Genomic DNA, 20,221 nt, shown 5'->3' with positions numbered 1-20,221 from the left:
AAAAGGGGTAAGAGAGTAAAAGCATAAGAGAGTGAGGTTCCTGTTACAATACAATAAATCTTCTTCTGTTTGAATATTCTAATTCTCACTAACCAATCTAGTCCAAGATACAAATCCTATAGCATTTACATACAGCCTATAAGAATCACTACATTACCATACTGTGTTGCATTTTAAACCCTAAAAACTCCTCTTTGGGCCCCTTCTGCCAAGCTGTAGGGTCTGCTCTGACCCTTGGAGCTGTCTGCAAGCAGAGGGTGTTGTTCCATCAAAAGGGGATCACCTTCAGCCAGCCACACCATTGTTTTCCAGTTGTTCAGTAACGGAGGGATCTCAAAGCTTGCTTTCATCTCAATCTCACTTATATTTCTATATTCTCAAAATCTTTTGCCAGGCAATCACATTTATAAGGCTTTCCTGTTTCATCTTCCCCAACAGCCCAGGATGTTGTTGTCCAGGGGCAGGGAAACACAAAGGGCTGAGGGGGAAGGAGTCAGTGGCACAGCAGACACCACACCAGGCACGGGGCACCTGCCCTTTGCCCAGTCTTCCCAACAAAAGGAAAATGTTTTGGTTTTCTCCTCCCAGCTCTAAACATTCCTGGCTTCTTCCAAGCCATCCCAGGACAGCAGAAGGCAGCGAGCATTTCTGGTTACAATGGCAGATGTGCCTGATGATGTGGGACTCTCACATGCATTATTTAAAGCAAATTCTGGGATTCTAAATTGGATTGCTCAAAGCTCCCATCACCACTGTCCTTCCCCAGTGCAGGTAGAGACATTTCATAGTAAAAACACAATCCTGAAATACTGAAAGTAAACTCAGAAATCTCGACCATAAAATATTTATGAGTCTGTGCTTTGGTGCATTGTAATTTTGCATGATATGTTTTGCTTTTCAAGACTGACTAGATTAAGGCTCTTCTGATTCATTAAACACATTTTCCCAAATGCTGTTTCTACAAATATTGTTGGGTCCTTGTGTTTAGTTGCATTTATTAGCTGGTGTAACAAGGAATGTACGTCTCCCATAAACCTGAGAGGAACCCACTTAAATGTGTTGCTCTGAATCGCAGCAGAGAAGAAAACAGTTCTCATGAATAATTAAAGCTTAAAGAGGTCATGCTGGTTTTGCAGCCTCATTTTTATTTGTCACTGCTTAGTTTGCATTAGGAAATAGGAAGTTTCAGGTGCAGGAGCCAAATGGAATCTCTTCTCCATGTGTTCATTTAAACAGATCTATTTGGTAGCTGTCTCCATTTTTATGTATTAGGTCATTTGTTAGCTGTAGTGATTTAAATCAGTCCTGGGAATTAGAAAGTTTAAGGCTTTTAATTTTCATCAGGCAGTGGCTGTGCACCCCTTTGCCTCGGGCAGGAGGGAGCACTGGCTCCTCAGCTGGGCAGGGCTGGGGTGCAGGCAGGGTGGGGATTCAGGAACACTGGGATTCAGCAGAGTTGGGATTCAGCACAGTTGGGATGCAGGAAGGGCTTGGATGCAGGCAGGGCTGGGATTCAGAAACACTGGGATTTAGGCAGGACTGGGATTCAGCAGAGCTGGGATGCAGTCAGGGCTGGGATTCAGCAGGGCTGGGATTCAGAAACACTGGGATTTAGGCAGGACTGGGATTCAGAAACACTGGGATTTAGGCAGGGCTGGGATTCAGCAGGGCTGGGATGCAGGCAGGGCTCTCAGGGAGGACCTGGCTCACCCTCTGGCCTCCATCTCCACAGGTTCCCCCAATCAGCCAAGCCCCTGCTCCTCTTTCAGGCCCCCCACTCACCTCCAGCCACCCCCTGCCCACCCCTCCCATCTCCTCCTCAGCTCTCTCGCCCTCCCACTTTCTCCCAAGCTTCTTTTCCTCCTCCTCTGTGAACTACCTCCCATTCCTCCACATTCTGCCCCAAAGTGCTCCTTTGCTCTTTTTCTGCTCCTTTGCTCTTTTTTCACATTGCTCTGCAGCACCTTTCGGGTTGCAGGCACTGCTGGGAATCAGGAATAACCAAAGCAGTAGTAACTCTAATTCAAGTTTAAATCCTACATGCTGCCTTTATATTCCCTTCTAGGATTTAACAATGACAAAATATTTTTGTTCCTTTCATTTTTCCCCACTGGAAGCTGCTCAGTCCCTCCAGCAGCTCTGCTATTTGTTCCCAAGGTTAGACATCAGCCCTGGGTATTCAGCCCGCCAGCCTGCACAGCACTAATCTCTCCTGGTGGAGTGTCTCTCACACTGATACATCATGCAGATGATTACTGAGACCTTTGCCTTGCATTTCCCAAACCCAGCCATCAGCAGGGCTTGGCAGTTCCACCCCTTTCTCCCAACCTTTGGATTCCCTGTTGTCATCTGCTTGTTTCTGTCCTGCATCACTGGCTGGGCATGATCAATCTCCAGAGGCTTGGCTTCTATGTATAACTCAACAAGCTGGCAGAGAGACCAGGAAGACTCATTTGTGTGCTCCAAAACGAATGGAGATCCAACTCAAGGTCACTGCCTTCCAAAGACAGACACCTTACAAGCATTTCTTTCCACTAAGATGATTTATGGACTGTTATTTCTCTATTGCTTCTTCAATATCCAACTATTTTTCTGAATGCCACCATCTGATGATGAATCTACATGGATTAAGAGATGTGGAATCGTTACAGGCTTCCAGGAGTGTCCAAATATCCTGCATATTCCTAATCAATTCACTAGCAAGGTCCTGTATCACTACTTTCCAGTGTAAACCTCATGCTTTTTCATTAAAAAACCCAACTTTGCAATGTGTGAATGAGCCAAAAGAAAGTTTGTAAAGGATGTCAGGTTAGAGACATTCCTGCTATTGGAGCTGACAATAATTCATTTAATGCAGAGAGGTAATTATTTAGTGCCTTGCAAGCTTCTGCTACACCAAGAGATCTCACCATTGATAATCAGAACAATCAATTATCAATTCTCAATATTGATTGCATCAATAATATTAACCATCTCCTCAATAATATCAATAGTATGAACCATAAATAATATGGATAATTTTTTCTAATGACTAGGTCTGGAAGGATTTTCCATCAGAGAAGAAGACACCCTGTGCAAGTTACCCCAAACATCCCCGAGGATTTCCCAGGTCCTCATTCTGGAGAGTTGTTTCTTAAATTTTAGGCTGCTGCAAACCTTGCCTGGTGTGAAATGAAAATGTTTCAGAAAATGGGGGAGAAAATGGCAGTTTAAGAGGGTCTAAAAGTAGAAATTAAGAATAGTAAGGCAACAGCTGGAGGTTGTGCACATGTGAAAGTTGAAGTGGAAGAAAATAGAGGGGATTGAGCATCCTGCATTGCACTGGGGGTGTTTCAGGTAGTTCAGGAAGCACCCCAGAGGTGACCATGACAGTGATTCAAATTACAAACTCAGTAGGGATTTTGGAGAGACATCAATGTCCATTTGCTTGAATTCCACCCCCAGGAATTGCCAAGCCATGGGACAGGATGTGCAGGTGTGCTGTGATCCTCAAAGGTGAAGCCATCCAGCCCTGGTTGATCGCAGGTTAATGAGGGAGAGCTGATGACTTACCAAAGGAAGGGAAACCATATGGGTAAAAACCAAACTGCCCCTCAAGGGAAACTTGATTCCAATTGTGCAGATGCAGGGAAAAGGCATGGTTTGACATTGTGAAAATAAACATGATTTGTCATTTTGCAGCATATGAACTTCACCAGGCTGAAGGAGGGCCTGTTCTCAGAACTGCACCCGATGCAGTTTGGCACTCCAGCCCTCTGATGGACTGGCAGCAGCCTCCCTGGAGTACCACTGAATCTATCTCAGGGTCAAGAGTACTGGGGGAAAAGAGCAGATTTTGGAGCAAATCCTGGCTAGATTCAGACCAGCACCATTCATTTCCCACGCTGAGGTGTTGGGGCGGTGATGGTCCCTGTGGGGCCATTCACAGTTGTGAAAAACAACTCAGTCTCTGATATATTGTGCCAAAAGCACTGCCAGTTACTAAAGTACCACTTTAAATTAAGGTGTTTGGAGCCAGAATGTAAGTAAGAGCTGGAAACTCATCAGAGGATGACTCTCAGTTCAGAGCTCTGATGGATGAAGGCTCTCACCTCAGAAGCCAACACCAGCTCCTCAAGTGTTAGACTAATTTTAGCTAAGGTACAAAAGCCAGCTACAGAACTCTAATGGAGGTTTCTGTCCAAGCTCCAAATTCACTTGAAAAGGATGAGGAGGATTATATCAGCCACCCAGAAACAGCCTCAGCAAAGTGGCAGCAGGGAAAAATATGGAAGTGAGTGAGTGGTGAGACAAACTTCTGGGCTGCTGGATAAAGGACTGAGGCAGGAGATGCAGGACGAGCCGAGGTGTGAAGGCAGAACACAGCGAGTGTGGGCTGGGCTGGTGGAGAGAAAAGCAGACACAGAGAAGTGAGTTAGCAACCCCACGACAAACCAGGAATGCTGACAGTTCCTTGGGGCTGAGCCAGGCATGAGAACGCTCACCGTGGCAGGCCTGACTTGTGTCTGACTTGAAAATGTTCCTCAAATCACCAGTGTTGAACACAAGTGTTCCTCACATCACCAGTGTTGAACACAAGTGTTCCTCACATCACCAGTGTTGAACACAAATGTTCCTCCAGCAGCATCACCAGTGTTGCCCCAAAACAAGCACGGCATACCCAGCCTGAGGGATTGCCCCTGTTTCCCTGTGCTGTTGATTTAAAAAATGCAAACTGAACATCAGGGCTGGAAGTTTGTCAGACTTTCTCCCTAGAAAACACAGAGACATTCCCTCAATAAGCTCTGTAAAAAGGAGCAACAAAAGAGACTAAAACAGAAGCCCCTGAAATTTGCCCCACTTTGCTACTATCCAAGGAGCAGCAGGAGAGGATGTGGTTGATAAGGAGAAAATTGCCAATTGTAGTAGGAAGACCCATCAGCAAGGCTTGTGGAATTACACAGCACATTCTGTTATCTGCTGCTTGGCCAAGGAAAGGCAGCTGAGAAGGGACAGGAGCACTGCTGAATAACCTCAGTCATGAATTCTGTGACCAAAATGCTGGTTTATGGGGCAAACATTTGAAGAAACTGGAAAGTGAGGAGCCTAAACCAAGATGTAACATACAACTCTCCCCTACTCTGCCTTTCCCTGGTACCATTGGTATTCACTGTGGTAGCACAAGGACACTTGGTACTTTTGGCAGCAGTTTTGTAAGGACTGAAGAGGATTCAAAGGACAGCAGCCAGACACTGTGATGTGTTTTATTAGCTCCCAGATGTGCAGGTGAGGTGAATCTTTGGGAAATGAGTTTTGCTGCCACGAGTTTTCTAACATCCCTCAAGGTCTCAAAATCTTATAATGGAACAAGGGGCTGTCATAGAATATGAAAGGCATCTTTGGCAAAGCATCTTCTCTGAATCTGTTCATTTCTTACACAGAAATACGAATGCACAACATCTCTGATGATATTTGCCCAGCTGAAAACAGGAGGTCAGCTGCTGAGGCTGTGTGTTTTCCACATGAATTATAAGTGACTGAGCCTCTGTAGGCGTTTCCTGGGATATCTTCTGGTGTAGGTGATCCAGAATCTGGAGATGCTTTACCAGGCTGTATGAAATAGTGCTTGGTGCATCCTGGAATGCAGAATGCCAAAAAAACCAATTTTACAACAACTCAGAGAGTAAAATTGTTCCTGCCAGAATTGGAAGTCAGAAGTGCTCCATCCATGAAGTGTCCAAGGCCAGGTTGGATGGGGCTTGGAACAGCCTGGGACAGTGGAAAGTTGCTGGGACAAGATGAGCTTTAAGGTCCCTTCCAACCCAATCCATTCTGTCATTTCATGAGCAGTGGATATTTTTTATCTCCTAAACAAAGTACCCCTCCTGCCATGGGGCCAACTTCCTTGGGAAATGGTGAGCATCCCCTGGCACCTGGAGGAGATCAGCCAAGGCCATAGAGAACTCAGGAGTGTTCAAAAAGGGGTGGCTGTGCCATGAAGGTCGAGGGGCCCAAGCAGGAACCTCTCCAGTCTGGAATTGGCTCTCAGGGCAGAGGAGGCCACACCAGGCATGAGCTCCCGTGCAGTGTGAGAGCTGCAGAAACAGCAATGCAGGAACACAGCAGCACAGCCTTCCTTCTGTGGGGCTGGGCTGGCAGAGGGGCTGTGAGCAGCCTCTCCTCCAACACCAGGGGCACCAGGGAGAGGCTGCAGGCAGCAAAGGGAACCAGATCAAGCACTGCCACAGTGCAGGCAAGCTGAGGAAAGCAGATCAGGATATTCTAAATACTGGAGAGTGGGGTGTAAGACTCTTCTCTCTCAGAAAGTCTGCAGTAAATACAGGAGGGAGCATTTACTACATGAAAGGAAGAGAATGGAGTGAGCACATCAATGACAAGATAAACCAAGACCTGTTCCTGGAGAAAACCTGCTCCTGCCAGGCTGGGGGGGAATGGGGAGCACTGAATAAAGGCCGGGCAAGAGCTGCCTGCCAGCCCCAGCTCCTCTGCAGTGCGTGGGCAGCAGCAGCTGCTCCAGCAGCTCCTCCAGCTCCTCGGAGCCCTCCCGAGGTGCTGAGCACACCGGGAAGGTGTTCTGCCTTTAAAAGCCTTAAAGAGGAGCAAAATGGGGCAGGCAGCGAGTCCTGAGTGGCTGCTCCTCACCTGGCACCAGGGCACTGCCAGGCAGCCCCGAGCAGCTGAAGGTCTGTAGGCAGCAGAGGGGGAGGACTGGAAAAAGGGGAAATTCATGTCACAGCAGAAGATAAGAAAATAAGAGACTGGAGGAGGAGTTTTGCTTTGCCCACCAGACAATTGAAAATAGATCAAAAGAAGAACCCAAAGGGTTTGTTTGAGATGACAGCTCCTAAGGAAGAAAGTGGGGCAAATTTCATACATTTCAACATTTTAAAATAATTGTCTTTGTGCCCGGGAAGTAGATGGGAAGCAAACAAAAGGGAGTAGGCCAGATTCTGATATCACTGGGTGAGACAGATTGGAGCCCAGTACAGGGAAATCAGAATCTGGCCCAAAAGGAGGCAGTTCCTCTCCCTGCAATGAGAAACAACTGAGTTCTGAGTTAGGGAATGAAAGATAAAGGAAAAAAGGGCTTCTATAAGTGAAATAAAATATTCTTTTTTTCACAGTCTCAAGACCTGTAGAGAAACATGGTTAAGAGTAAGGATGGATTCCATTTAAAGACTCAGCTGAGCTGAATTTGCTTTGGCCTGACCATGACACACACAGGCATCTTGTCCTGCCCATGGCACCAGGGTAGCCCACAGTTATGGGAATAAACTCCTACTCTTTTTATGTCCTGAGCATTCTCTGAACACAGGATCTACCCTGGCAAAAATATGGCAATAATCCCAGGTACGAGCAGTGCTCTTCATCAAATTCATCCTCGGGATGAAACAAAAATACAAACTGTCATATGGACAAATTTCCAGGACTGGCAGGACTCCGAGGGTGTCAGACAGAATCTGTCTCAAAACCAGCCTGTGCTTTGAAGTTTCCAGCTCTTACAACAGCCAAACTTTTTTCAAAGGCAGACACCCAATAAATGTGTATTTAACCTCCTGAGGCTTCTTCCTCTGCTGGCTGCATCCTCCACGGTGAGGAAGGCGGCTCACAGCAGCATTGTGGAGAAGCAAATTCACATGAGGTGTGTTTTGCACATGACCTGCATCAATAGTTCATGATTTCTTTTATAATGACAGCATTAAACATCTCCAGGCAGAGGCCTGTGGGAGCTGTGCTCATTGGAGTAACTTAAGGACAGGCTTGTGAAACTCTCAGCAAGCAGCAGGAGACAAATAATCAAACTTGGGACAGCTTAACACACAAAGTTCCGAGCTACAGGAAAAAATGTAATGCTGCTCCTTGTGGTCTGAGGGGAGAGCTCAGGACTAGAATAACCCCTGTTTGACCAGCAGCACCACAAAGCAGGTTTTGAAATTAAAAGGAGGTGCACCCTTGATTCCTCTTCTCGAGGGTTATTTTGTGACAAGAGGAGTGGGAAGAAAGCAAAGGCAGCAGCTGCATGTGCTGTGGTGTCAGCCCAGTGAGACAGGGGAGCTGTGCTGGTGGAAAATCAAGCAAATGAACACAGAGCACAGATAGATATTTTTGTGGAGATGAACACTTTTTGGCATGTCTGATCTCCTTTGCTCACTATTGCTCAAATCAGTCAGCAAAGTGCTTCAGAACCTGTCAGCAGAGAAATCCTCCTAAGGAAGAAAATACACAACTGTTTCTCCTCTGCCCTGGCAGAGTCCAGCCCTGAGACACCCTCACTCCTATAAATAGAGGTGATGTCCAAGGGAAGTGTAAAGCCATGCCATTAAGGAAAGCCAGGCCTGCACGAGGTGCTGGGATGGACACTGTGTTCAGGCCACTTCTGTTACAGCAGCCCCACTCTGCTGTCACACTTTCCTTGTGGTCTGTGGCTCTGTCTGTCAGTCAGCCCTCTCTGTGCTGATGTATTCAGAAAACTTGTCATTTAACCATTCAGATATTCATGTGTTGCAGTAAATCAGGCTGACAGCTGGCTCTGGAACTGAGGCACAGTGTTTAATCACAGAATAGATGCAACAAGCAGAACCATTGGTCCAAATTTCCCCTGGTACCTTACTAATTGCCTTATTTTTAATATACAGTCAGCTCCTTGCAACTTGTATTCCATTTCCACAAGCAACAGGGGAAAAAACCCAAGAGTATTTTGCTCAGAGAATAAAATGGTTCCTGTCAGAATCAGAAGTCACCCCCCAACAGCAGAGGTGCTCCATCCAGGAAGGGTCCAAGGCCAGGTTGGATGGGTTTGGAGCAGCCTGGGATAGTGGAAGGTGTTGACAGCACTTGCTGTCAAATGATCCTGAAAATGATTTCATTTCATGTCTCCAAACCATTCCAAAAGTCCCACATTTGCCAGGAAGCAATGGGCTGCTTGGTGAGGTTTTGGGGTGGATGGCTGTGGGTGTATTTACCTGCCTGCGAGTGACTGCTGAAGCCAAGTGGCCACTTCTGCAGCTGAAATTCACAGCCCTCATCCCACCAGTGCAACTCTGGGAGAATCCCCTGCTTCACACTATTAATAGTGTGCATGTGTGTGCTGGAGAGCTGCAGCAATGGGGTGTGTTGGCAGGGGAGGGTTTGATCCAAGACACTGTAAATGTCTGGTGTCCCATGAGGAAACAAGAGAGGCTTCTCCGCCATGTCCCAAACCCAGTGTTTTCTGCATAAGGAGGGCTGGCAGCTGAGAGGGTTAAAGGTGCAGGATGTGATGGAGCAGGAGGGAGCAGCCCAGCCCCTCTTCCCCCCTGCTATCAGATATCCCTCCCTCAGCCCTGCTCAGCACGGCCAGACACAAATCCCTATTGACAGAAGTCCCCTGCAGACAGGGCCCTCTGCTGCAGAGCTGCTCCAGTCTGCAGTGCTGGAAACCTATTTCAAATGACAACACAGCAGTAGTGCTATGGGAAGATCTTGTTGTGTAGAGTTCTCAAGATTAGGGCAGGGAGAAAACAAAACTACAGCCTTGTACTGACAAATAATGTCAGACATTTGAGGACTCTGTTTTCCAGTGCTGGTTGGTGCAAACACTTCCAGGGCATCAGGGAATGTTGGCATTGATAAACACTAACCACAGGAAATGGCTGTTCTCAGACATGGCTGATGGTATGGACAATAACAGGATCATGCATGGCTACCAAATTAATCGTCATTTGCATCCTAAGCATTTATCTTCACTCTCAATCATCAAAAAATAAAAACCCAAAGAACAATCTGCAGTGGTAGAGGCAGGATTATTAAAGGATTATTTGAGAAAGAGCAAGGAGAAGGCAGTATGTCATCAGAATGTGGGATCACTACTTTGATTTGCTGCTGAAATCTCTATGTATTTTGAGATCTCAAAGCCCAAAACAAAGCTTAATCTTCACTTAGGCACTACAGTTGCCTCCCTTATCATGTTATCTGAGTACATCACACTCTAATTATAGTTGTCTGAACAACACTTAGCGAGATTGGGAAGTACTAACCTTGCCAGAGAAGCCCTTGAACACAGAGCAGAACCAAGTCAGAAATGCTTTTTAGTTCCTAATTGCCAGCTAAGTATGCTGCAACCAGTGGAAAAAAATTGTTCTAACACCATCAACAGCACTTCAGAAAATTTACCTCTTCATTATCATTAATGCAGATCCTGAAGTCCTGGCTCAAAATTCAGAACAAAGTTTTTGTTATTATGAGGAGAAAAAATGCATTCTAATATTTGTATTTCTAAAAGCATCATTAAAAACGTATCAGTAATCATTCAAAGAAAGAAGTAATACTTACAGCATCTCAGTGGGATATTATATCTCACTCTCAAGAGGTATCCAGAAGAGCTTCTCAATATTTTAGTATCTGTTAGGCAGTGATTGCAGTTTATTTATCTCCCTCTCTAGTGGGTACAGCAGTAGGAGTCAAATATTCCATCTTCCTCTCCCAAGGATATAAGGGACTGTATCCCCAAACTCAGGCAAGAAGGAAAATCTCTGTCCCCATCCTTTCCTGGTGGGAAATGGTTTTGTGTGCCTCAGTGAGTGTGGACCTGTGGCCACATTTGCCTGCACATTTCTTCAGGGCAACTCCTGAGAAGCCTTGGAGAAAAGCTTCAAACAGCTCAGCCCTCGTGCAGAATAATTGTTACTGAGTTTAATTGAGGTTTTCCTTTTCTGCCACCTCTGCCATTCCATGACTTTTATTCTTTATGCATTGCTTTACATGCCAGGGCATGGAGATGAATATCCCACCAAAGCCCAGCTTTGACTTGCTCCTATTTTTTATGTATCAATACAACTCAGACTCTGCTTTCACCTTTTAGAGCTGACCACTGCTTCAGTAGCTTCTCCAGCTAGTTTTCATTTTTGCCAAAAATTAATTTCAAAGTCCATCCTTATGAAGAAGTATTGTTACTTTTCCTAGCAAACCTTTATTTTAGATACTTTGTGGATTGAAAGAGGCCTCAACACTGTGTAGATCACCAGAGTTCTTGATAGCAACTTCAAGCCTCACTGAGAGTTTAATAAGCTGTTGCTGAATTACATTGCACTTGTTAAGTTTATAGAAAAAAGTTATTCAGTCTGCTGCTGTTATTAGCTATCAAACATCACAGACACTAGAGAGGACCCTTAACCAGTATCTCTGGTCTGAACTACATAAAAAGTACTGGGGAGAATATTTTGAATTCCTAGGCTTTGATACAGCTCCAAATTTCACAGTCATTTCCAATTTCTGTAATAATTTAGCCACATAAATAATGACCAATTAATAATGACCAATCCCAGTATTCCTAAAAACTGAAAATAGAAAGGAACTCTCAAGTTCATCCAGATTTTTTTTGGGGGTGGGGCACAGGGCAGAGAGGTGATTAACCTGTTTTTTACCTCTGATTAACCTTTTTTTTACCTCTGTTTAGCCTGTTTTTTTACCTCTGCTAGTCTTGCTAATGCTCTTTCATGTGAGAGGCTGTAAATAGAAGAGCCAGGAAATGAAGGTCTCATCAATGCTGGTGCATTCCAGCCCTGCTGGGGCAGGAATGGCTTCATGGCCTCTCTGAAAGTTCTGCTGAGGGGCCCATTTCACTCAGCAGTTCAATTATGTTGAGCCATTTCACAGAGCCCAAAGCCTTCCATCAGTCCATCAGTGCTGCAGCACAAGAGGGAATATTTCAGTCTTGCAGACTCCTCATCCCTTGAGGGAGTTTCTGGAGGGAGGTGTTTGTTTGGGCTGTTGCCATGTCCACACTCTGGGAACGTGCAAGAGGAGCCTGTGGTGGGGACACTGAGCTCCCTCTCCCTGCCTGCCCTGCAGCTCAGTCACCTGCCATACCTCTGCTTTTATATCAGCTCTGGGTAAACTCAGCCAATTACCTTAACCTTTACTGGAGGTTATTACTGGAGGAAATTTATCATTTATTTATTTTATTGTTGGAGGAAAATTATTTAGATTTATTGGAGAACCACAGAATCATGGAATGGTTTGGGTTTAAAGGGACCTTAAAGCTCACCCAGTTCCACCCACACCTTCCACTGTCCAAGGTTGCCACATCAAACCTGGCCTTGGACACTTCCAGAGATGTGGCAGCCACAGCTTCTCTGAGCACAGGGAGGAATTTCACCCTGTATTTCCTCTAACCCTGCCTCCTGTCAGTGTGAGGATGCAGAACACAACACCTACAGACAGACCAGGTGTGCAGACTGAGGTGGCCCCACCCATACACACACAACACAATCATTGAGAAGCCTATTTCCACAGAAAGTAGGATGGGAAAATAATTTAGAAATTTTTTTTCCTTAATAAATAGAGAGGATGAGAATCACACTCTGACTGTATTTCCTGTAAATTGCACACCTTAATGGAGAGACTTGATGAAATGACCATCCAGTCTGAGAGGCTCTGTAATGCTGGGAGTAGTTGTGTGAACTGCCATGAAAAGAAACACTGGGATCTTTAAAATGTGACTTTTGCATTGCCTTGAGGAGCAGCAGCCCCTGTGGATGCACAGGCTCTGCAGGAGCAGCCCAGCTGCAGTGCTCTCCCCACCTGGCAGCCAGGACAGGTGTGTCACTCCCAGATATGACATGAGCCACTTGCATCTTGTTCCCCACAGCCTTTGAAGTGCTGTGCAGAGAAAGCCTGAGCTGCTGCTGCTGCAATTAGAGCTGATACATCATTTACTGGAAGAATTTAATGCGCTGTAGTAGCAAACCTGCAGTTGACACTCACAGGGTGCAATTTAAATCCTCTGGATTAGTAATTCTTTTGAGATTTTTGTAATCATTGGTAATAGGTAGTGAAATAAATCCACATTTATATCCTACAGACTGCAGCTGTGCTTCTGTTAAAGTAGTATTAAGTGATGGGTTTTAAATCCTTCTGCCAGCTCGAGCTGTAAGCACTGAGGCTCCTGTGCAGGGATAACTCAGCCTGGGTGATGTGTTCCCGAGCAGGAGAGCTCTGGTTAATGAATAATGAAAGCAGCACGGCACAATCAGAGCTCAGGGCTCGCTCCTGCAGGAAGCTCTCTGGGGAGAGCTCCCCGTGCAGCTCCCTGTGCCACAGCGACCCAGCTGCAGCTCACACTGTGGATAACAGTGACAGGAAAGAGCACAGAATGCTCATGGGCAGCTTTACCTACATGGACAAAGTGCTGAGGTGTCCAACTGAGCGAGGGGTTTGTCCAGCCAGCTCTGGTGCTGTCCCTCCAGGGATCAGGAGTGCATCAGGAGTGCATGCTGTGCCCCGACTTTACTCCCAGTTAGCTAAACAAATATGCCATTAAAAGCTGAGCCAGCCTTGAGTGGGACACAAGGGCTTCAACTGCAGCAGGAAGAGATTTATGGACTTGTTTTTGCAGCCTAGAGAGTAATTGAAGAGGGCTCAGACAATTCAGCATTTACTGGCACTTCACTGGGGTGAGATGGGAAGGGTGATGGGAGCGAGATTGGCCCTGGGAGCCCCAGCCATGGAGCAGGGACCCAGCCTGACAGCCACTCTGGGAACAAAAAGAAGCTTTGCAAACTCAGTATGCTTGTAAGATAAGCACAGCACTGATAAAGTGAAGCACTTAGAGATTAAAAATCTCAAGAGGACGATAGAAGTGACTGAAGGAAAGAGCCCAGGAATCCTGGCTGCCCCTTCATTCAGCCAATCTGCCCAAAATTCATAACTTTAGAGGTGGTTTAAAGAAGCACATTTGCCTGGTTGTGTTCCTTATGGGTTCTGTTTGCTTTGTTTCCATCCAGGAATCTACAAAGGACATTGCTTCCGGATCAACCACTTCCCTGAGGACAATGACTACGACCACGACAGCTCAGAGTACCTTCTCCGTAAGTGAACAGGCACCTGACACACATATGGGGCTTCCCTGGGCTTCTCTTCTGCAGAGGGCAACCCCAGTTTTACTCACTGCAGACTGGCCCAAATTGGGCTGCACAGCCCAGTGGTGCCACGTGTCCAGTTCATGCAGCAGCTGACACAACCATCACCCTTGGGAACCCCACTTCATGGTCATGGAATCATGGAATGGTTTGTGTTGGAAGGGACCTTAAAGACCATCTAGTTCCAACCCTCTTGCCATGGGGTTTCAAGGATTTTTTTCCAGGGGAATGCTCACAATTTTGGTGACGATTGTCTAAATATCATATGACAAATTTTCAAATGAAAACTGCAGCTATCATGCCCAGAGAGGCAAGGGTCTTTTACAGAGGGAGTATTTATAGGGTTAGTGTAACAAAACAGGTCTGAGGAGTGGGTTCCAGCCCATTAGGAAACTTTACCAAATGCTTAAACCCAACCTTTGCTCAAGCCTCAGCCTTTGCAGCTGGTGAGCCACATCCCCCTGCAGTGAAATCACTGCACTGTAGGAAGGAAGCTGAAATTTCTGCAGGTAACAGCAAAACCCCAGCATGATCAGGGGCCATGGCTTCCCTGCCTGACCAGCCAGCCAATGCTGCTCCACTCTGGTGTGGAATTCCCCCCAGAAGGGATTCCACCCACCAACCTGGGCCTTGGAATCAGGGCAGCTGTTTCATCCCCTCCACCTGACCATTCTCTCAGCTGATGGCAAGTCTTGGAACCCAACCATGAAGCCTGCAAAGTTGGAGTTAGATTCCCCTTCCCCAGAGGACTCCTTGCCTTGTTGTTCCTCGTGAACAAAAGAGCTGAGCAGCCAAGCTGAAAGCAGTGCCCTTTACCAGGGAGAGGAACTGCAGCTCGCAAGGTGTTGGGAAATCAGGGAGCACAGAACAACGCTGCTGGCAAAGCAGTGTTGTCCTCAATTACAATATTAATTACCTCAAACACCACTTAGAGAACCACTCTGCCCTTCTGCTCAGTTCTGGGCAACAACTTCTTGTTGCTGAGACATGAAGAAGGGGAAAAAAATCTCTGAAAAGTTTGCCTCACCAGAAAACCCAGATGTTTTTTTCCTCTTTGCTCTTGTCGATTTAGATCAGTCACAGCACCCGGGTGACATGATTTCAGAGCTCAGGCAAAGGCAGAGTGTGAGCACAGCTGCATTTATCTTTCATAAAAAGCCTTGGAACTAATGTTAAATTGATGCCAAGTCAGCTTTAGGAAACAAACATCATTAGTAAAAGGAAAGAGGAATTAAGTAGCATCATGATAAAAGCACATTATGCCTTCTTTATATGGAGAAAAGTGAGAACTGGGAAAAACAGTCTCCAGCTCCACGTTAAGCTACGAGACTGGTAAATTGTTTGTAAGTGTGCTTGTGACGGGTGTTCCTAAAAGCTGCTTGCAAAAGTGACTAAGTACAGATCTTAAAAACAAGTTGGTCCAACCCTTTATGTCTTCTGCAAAATCAGTCTCGGGTGTCTCCCCCGCAGAGCAGAGCTCACCTCACAGAGTCTGCACAGAGACAAGGCTCCTTGGCTTTAACTTTGATAAGAAAACTGCAGTTTCCCATGCACAAAGTTGATTTAGAGATTACTGAAAGGTAACATGTCTAAATCCAGAGGAGATGAGCTCATACCTATATGTAATAGGACCAAATCATTGTCTAAGACCGCAGGATATTTGCATCCTGTTTCACGGGGACGTGACAGCTTCTGTCCTGTTTTTGCCCTCTGCAACACTTCTGCAGTCTACTGGCTCCATTCTCCACTATTTCTGGCCATTTCTTGGCACAGTTTCTCAGAGGGACATGTTGGTACTAATATTTATTTTTCCTGCCTGGCTTAGGCAAAGGCACCCACACTCATGTGTTTTGTGCTCCTGAAGGAGCAGCGTGAGGGGTCTCAGCCTCTTCCACAGCCCCCAGTTTAATTTGGGCTTCAGAGAAATGCAAACACTGTAGTGTTTGCAGGATTGAGCCCTGGTTCAAAACCCCATGAAAATCAGTGACAAAAATGACTGATTTTGGGAAACTTTGGTCTAGGGAGTGGGTAGAGGCAGGAGTTTGGATTTTGCCCTTTGGTGTTCAAGCTGCTCCCTACAAAACCAAGCAAACGACAGTGTGGGACAAGCTGAGACATGCAGAGGAGCTCAGACAAGACCCTTCCTATTGAACCTTCCCCGTGGCAACACACTCCCATCTGTGTGTCTAAAATAATCCCCCTCACATGCCTGAGCAGGGCCTCAGTGAGCAGCAGATGTCCCAGTGCCAGCACAGACCCCGGGCTGCCACCGCATCCCCAGCGGCAAACGTGCCCCGGTTCCCTGTCTCCTGCTTCCCTGTCCCTGCTTTCCTGTGCCTGCTTCCCTATCTCCTGCTTCCCTATCTCCTGCTTCCCTGTCCCTGCTTCCCTGGTGTCTCCTTTTCCCTCTTTCCTACTTCCCTCTCTCCTGCTTCCCTGGTGTCTCCTGCTTCCCTGTCTGCTGCTTCCCTGGTGTCTCCTTTCCCCTCATCTCCTGCTTCCCTCATCTCCTGCTTTCCTCTCTCCTGCTTCCTTTTCCCCTGCTTCCCTGGTCTCCTCCTTCCCTGGTGTCTCCTGCTTCCCTCTCTCCTGCTTCCCTGTCTCCTGCTTCCCTCTCTCCTGCTTCCCTCTCTCCTGCTTCCATCTCTCCTCCTTCCCTCCTCTCCTCCTTCCCTGCTCTCCCTGCTCTCTCTGGGCGCACCAAACCCGATCTGTTCCCATCCAGCCCGGATTCACCGGCTCCTCTCCCTTTGCAGGAGGGGGATCCATCTCATCCTCGCTGTGCGCTGGGGATGTCGGGGCTCTGCTGCTCCGAGCAGGGGGACCCCGCTTCGGGGGCATCTCCACACGTTCGTGCCCTTCCTCCCTGCATGTCAGAGCATCCTCTTTGCAAAGCCGTTCCCTCGGCTCCCGCCTTTGCGGAGATGAAAAGCCCGAGCCGAGCAGGGTTTGCAGCCCCATGGGGAGGAGCGGCTCCACCGGAGGAGGTGTCACCGCACATAGCGGTGCGCAGCAGGCGATGCAAACCGACAGGACGGTAAACAAGGGGGGGAGAAAAGCCAGGGAGAAAGCAAAAACCAGATTGCCTTAATGTTTTTTGATGTGCTGTCACTTTATTACCAGTATCAGGAGACATATGTAAATTCTACGTGGTACCTTATGAGCTTCCTTTGAAATTTCAGAGCTAAAAGTACACATTGTAAGAAAGAAATATACTGTGGGATTTTTCAGGAAGAGAACACTGTGTGTTTTGTTTCTCTTCTCATTAATTACCTACTATAGAAAAATTATCTCTGAAATTTATTAGTAGAAATAGAACAAATAGAACAACCCATCCCATATATTTGGTGCGTCTGACCAATGATATCACTGACCAAAGCTCCTTCCAATGATATTACTGAAGCATTTTGGGAAAGCTCCTTGATTTAACTGAAATCATTATAAACAGCATGACCATAAAGTGCAGGAAACAATATCCAGAAAGGGTGGCCCAGAGGCGATTTTAAGCCTTTAGCCAGGGCACAAAAACAGACAGACAGAGATTTGGGGTGCCTTAAAGTCCAGCAGCAGAGACTGACTTTGAATCTTTTCCTAACAATTGACTGAAAAAAACTGACCCAAAAGCCAAGTGCTGTTAATTCCTAGCACACATGTTGGAATACACCCAGGCCAAGGGAACAGGCTCTCACCTCTCAGCAGGCTTTGCCCAGAGCCCTTCCACCCACTCCCATCGGTGGCGTTTGGCAGTTCCTGCCAGACGCTGCCTGAATAGCAATGCGCCCGCCTGGCCCGGCTTCAGATCCGGCTGGAAAATGCCCCAGCTGTGAAGGACACGTGCAGCGACGCTGCCAGTTTGGGAAAGGATGGACTTTTCTCGCTCTTACAGATCCATACAGGCAGAAGCTTCGCAGGCAGGCGCTGCCTTTGTCTTTTTGGGTTTGTGTCCGGAGCCAGCCCCGGGCGGAGCGGGGCTCAGTGAGCGGAGCCCCCATCCCCGTCCCTCCGCAGCCACTGGAGCTCTGCCACCAGTTACCAGGGGAATCGTCAGGAAGCGATTCAGTGAGTCGGGAACGCCAGGGCCATGGGCAGCGAATGGGAAAGCAGCAGCTGGAACATCTGCCCGTTCCTGCCGCTCCCAGCGCGGCAGCCAGCAGGATGCGCCCGGAGGGAGCGCGGCGCCCCCGGCCCCGCACGGCCCAGATGGCGCTGGCTCCTCTCCGCTCGCCCCGCGGTGCTGAGGGGCTCCATGCCGCTGTCACAGCAGCCGCTGACCCTCCCTCGCCTTGGCATCCCCCCAGCCTGGCGCCCCTCGCTCTGCCGGGGCTCCCCTCCCTGCCCTCGCCTTTTCCCGGCTTCAGGGCGATCCCATTTTCCACAGCAGCGTTCAGCGCCTTATCTCCCCTTCTTCAAAACATAAATCCTCTCTCTACAGCAATAAAACTCAGCTCCTCACTCTGCCTTTCAGGAACCCCTGGCAGCTTCTACCCCTTTGGTTTTTACTCTCTTCTCATGCTTGTTTATTTTTTCTCAGCCCTTTTGTTCCCTCCCTGCCGCTTCCCTGTCGATTGCTGCTCTGTCTTCTTGTGACCCGACTTTGAAAGCTGGCTTGAAGTGCTGTTTTAATATTTTTGTGGGGGATTTTATACGCTGATGAATGGACTGAAGCATGCAGAATTTTAAATGACTACTTTGCTGTCAGGGAACTAAACACAAACATCTAAAACACACTTGTTAAAATTCCTTCCTTAGAAATCTGAAAGGTTTCGATGTCCTTAATATCCACTACAAGAAAAAGGGGTTATTAGCTGTTCTTGCTGGCAACATGGATGCTGCTGACTTCAAGAGCTGTAATTTGCTCACCTTGTGTGTGCACCACGGAACAGATCCGTCTGCTCCAGCTGTCCCAAACCTTGTAGGGTTCATAGCCAGCTCATGAATTTTTCACTGCTGCTCCCTGCGTGGTGCTGGGTCTTACTGTCACTTACCTCATGCTTTGCCAGAAATATTCTGCACATGGTGGCATCAGAAAATGCCAATAATGCTGGACTTCCTGGGAGAAAGCTCAAAAGATTGAAGCCACTCTGTTGAGTCTTTGTCACACTGGTCACGTCATGGCTCCCTCGTCCCAGAAACACACCCAGAAATGCAGAACCAGTGATAATTCTAGGAAAAAGGAATTAAAAATGATAAAAAATTAGATATTAGGAAAAATTTCTTTGCTGAAAGGGTTATGAAGCACTAGAACAGGCATCCCTGAGTATGTTCAAAAATGTGTGGATGTGGCTGGCACTCTAAGATATGGTTTAGTGGAGGTGCTGGTTTCACTGTTGGGTTTGATGATCTAAAAGGTCTTTTTCAACCTGAACAATCCTCTGGTTCTATTAAATCATTCTTCTTAACAATTTTAGGAAAAAACCAGGGCTTTTGAGACTCTAATCTCCACACTTGCACCTGAGGAGGCACCCAGAATGATTGCTCTGTCTTCCCTCCCTACCTGTGTCCCTGCAGGCATCGTCCGTGCCTCCAGCGTGTTCCCCATCCTAAGCACAATTTTGCTGTTGCTGGGAGGACTCTGTGTCGGAGCAGGAAGGATTTACAACAGCAAAAACAACATTATTCTCAGCGCTGGGATTCTCTTTGTTGCAGCAGGTATGTTCTGTTTAAATTGAGTTCTTAAGAAGTGCTGCTGTTTTCAGATGGAAAAGACTCTGGAAAAGCTCCTTGGCAGTGCTTTCCCTGCATCCCTTTCCTGGGCTGAGGGCATTAACAGCACCACAGCAGGCAAATTTCTCAAGACAAAATTATGCTCCTGAAGCCCCACAATAAGTATATTCTAGAAAAGTTTTTGGTTTTCTTGTAGAAAGAAGTGAAATTCAGTAACAAGCATGTTTTACACTATTTAAAATGTATTAAACATTAGATGAATCAGGCATCTCTTATACCTAGGGCCTTTTTTTGTAAATATGAAGGCAGAAAACATTCACCTCTGATAGGTGAGCCCGTTTTTCACACTAGAAACATCTGAGAGAGTCAGCCCCATTGTTAATAGCTCTCCCTGCAGCCTGGATTAAGCATGCAGCATTTAGATGAAAATTCAGCAAGGTGGAAGAGAACTTATTTTGATCAAGGTGAACAGCCATAGCCCTGAGCTCCAAATGTATTTTTATCATTCTTCTGGATGTTAGAATCCTGCTCACAATATTAGTGAGCTCCCACAAGCTGCTGCTTTTCCACTGTGGCAGCAAAGAGATGGGGAAAAGTCCTGCTGAGTATTTTAGGATCCATGTGAGCACACGTGCTCCATATGTTGATCTTTTGGTTGT

At 46.9% G+C, this 20,221-nt stretch overlaps 1 protein-coding gene across 1 annotated transcript in view; it reads left to right on the top strand.

The window, feature by feature from the left end:
* The window catches only part of CACNG4 (calcium voltage-gated channel auxiliary subunit gamma 4), a 41,956-nt gene that overhangs the window by 20,053 nt on the left and 1,682 nt on the right, over positions 1–20,221 (top strand). Inside the window, exons 2-3 of the mRNA XM_054278589.1 lie at positions 13,764–13,847; positions 19,407–19,547. Coding sequence (XP_054134564.1) covers positions 13,764–13,847; positions 19,407–19,547 — 225 coding nt within the window. The remainder of the gene's footprint in view (positions 1–13,763; positions 13,848–19,406; positions 19,548–20,221) is intronic.

This window comes from Melozone crissalis, unplaced genomic scaffold, assembly GCF_028551555.1.
Source record: "Melozone crissalis strain CALT ecotype California unplaced genomic scaffold, PUWL_Pcris_2 ptg000026l_1, whole genome shotgun sequence".
Taxonomy (NCBI): Eukaryota; Metazoa; Chordata; class Aves; order Passeriformes; family Passerellidae; genus Melozone; species Melozone crissalis.
Note: the sequence above shows the minus strand (reverse complement) of the source record. Positions and strands in the feature narration are given on the sequence as shown.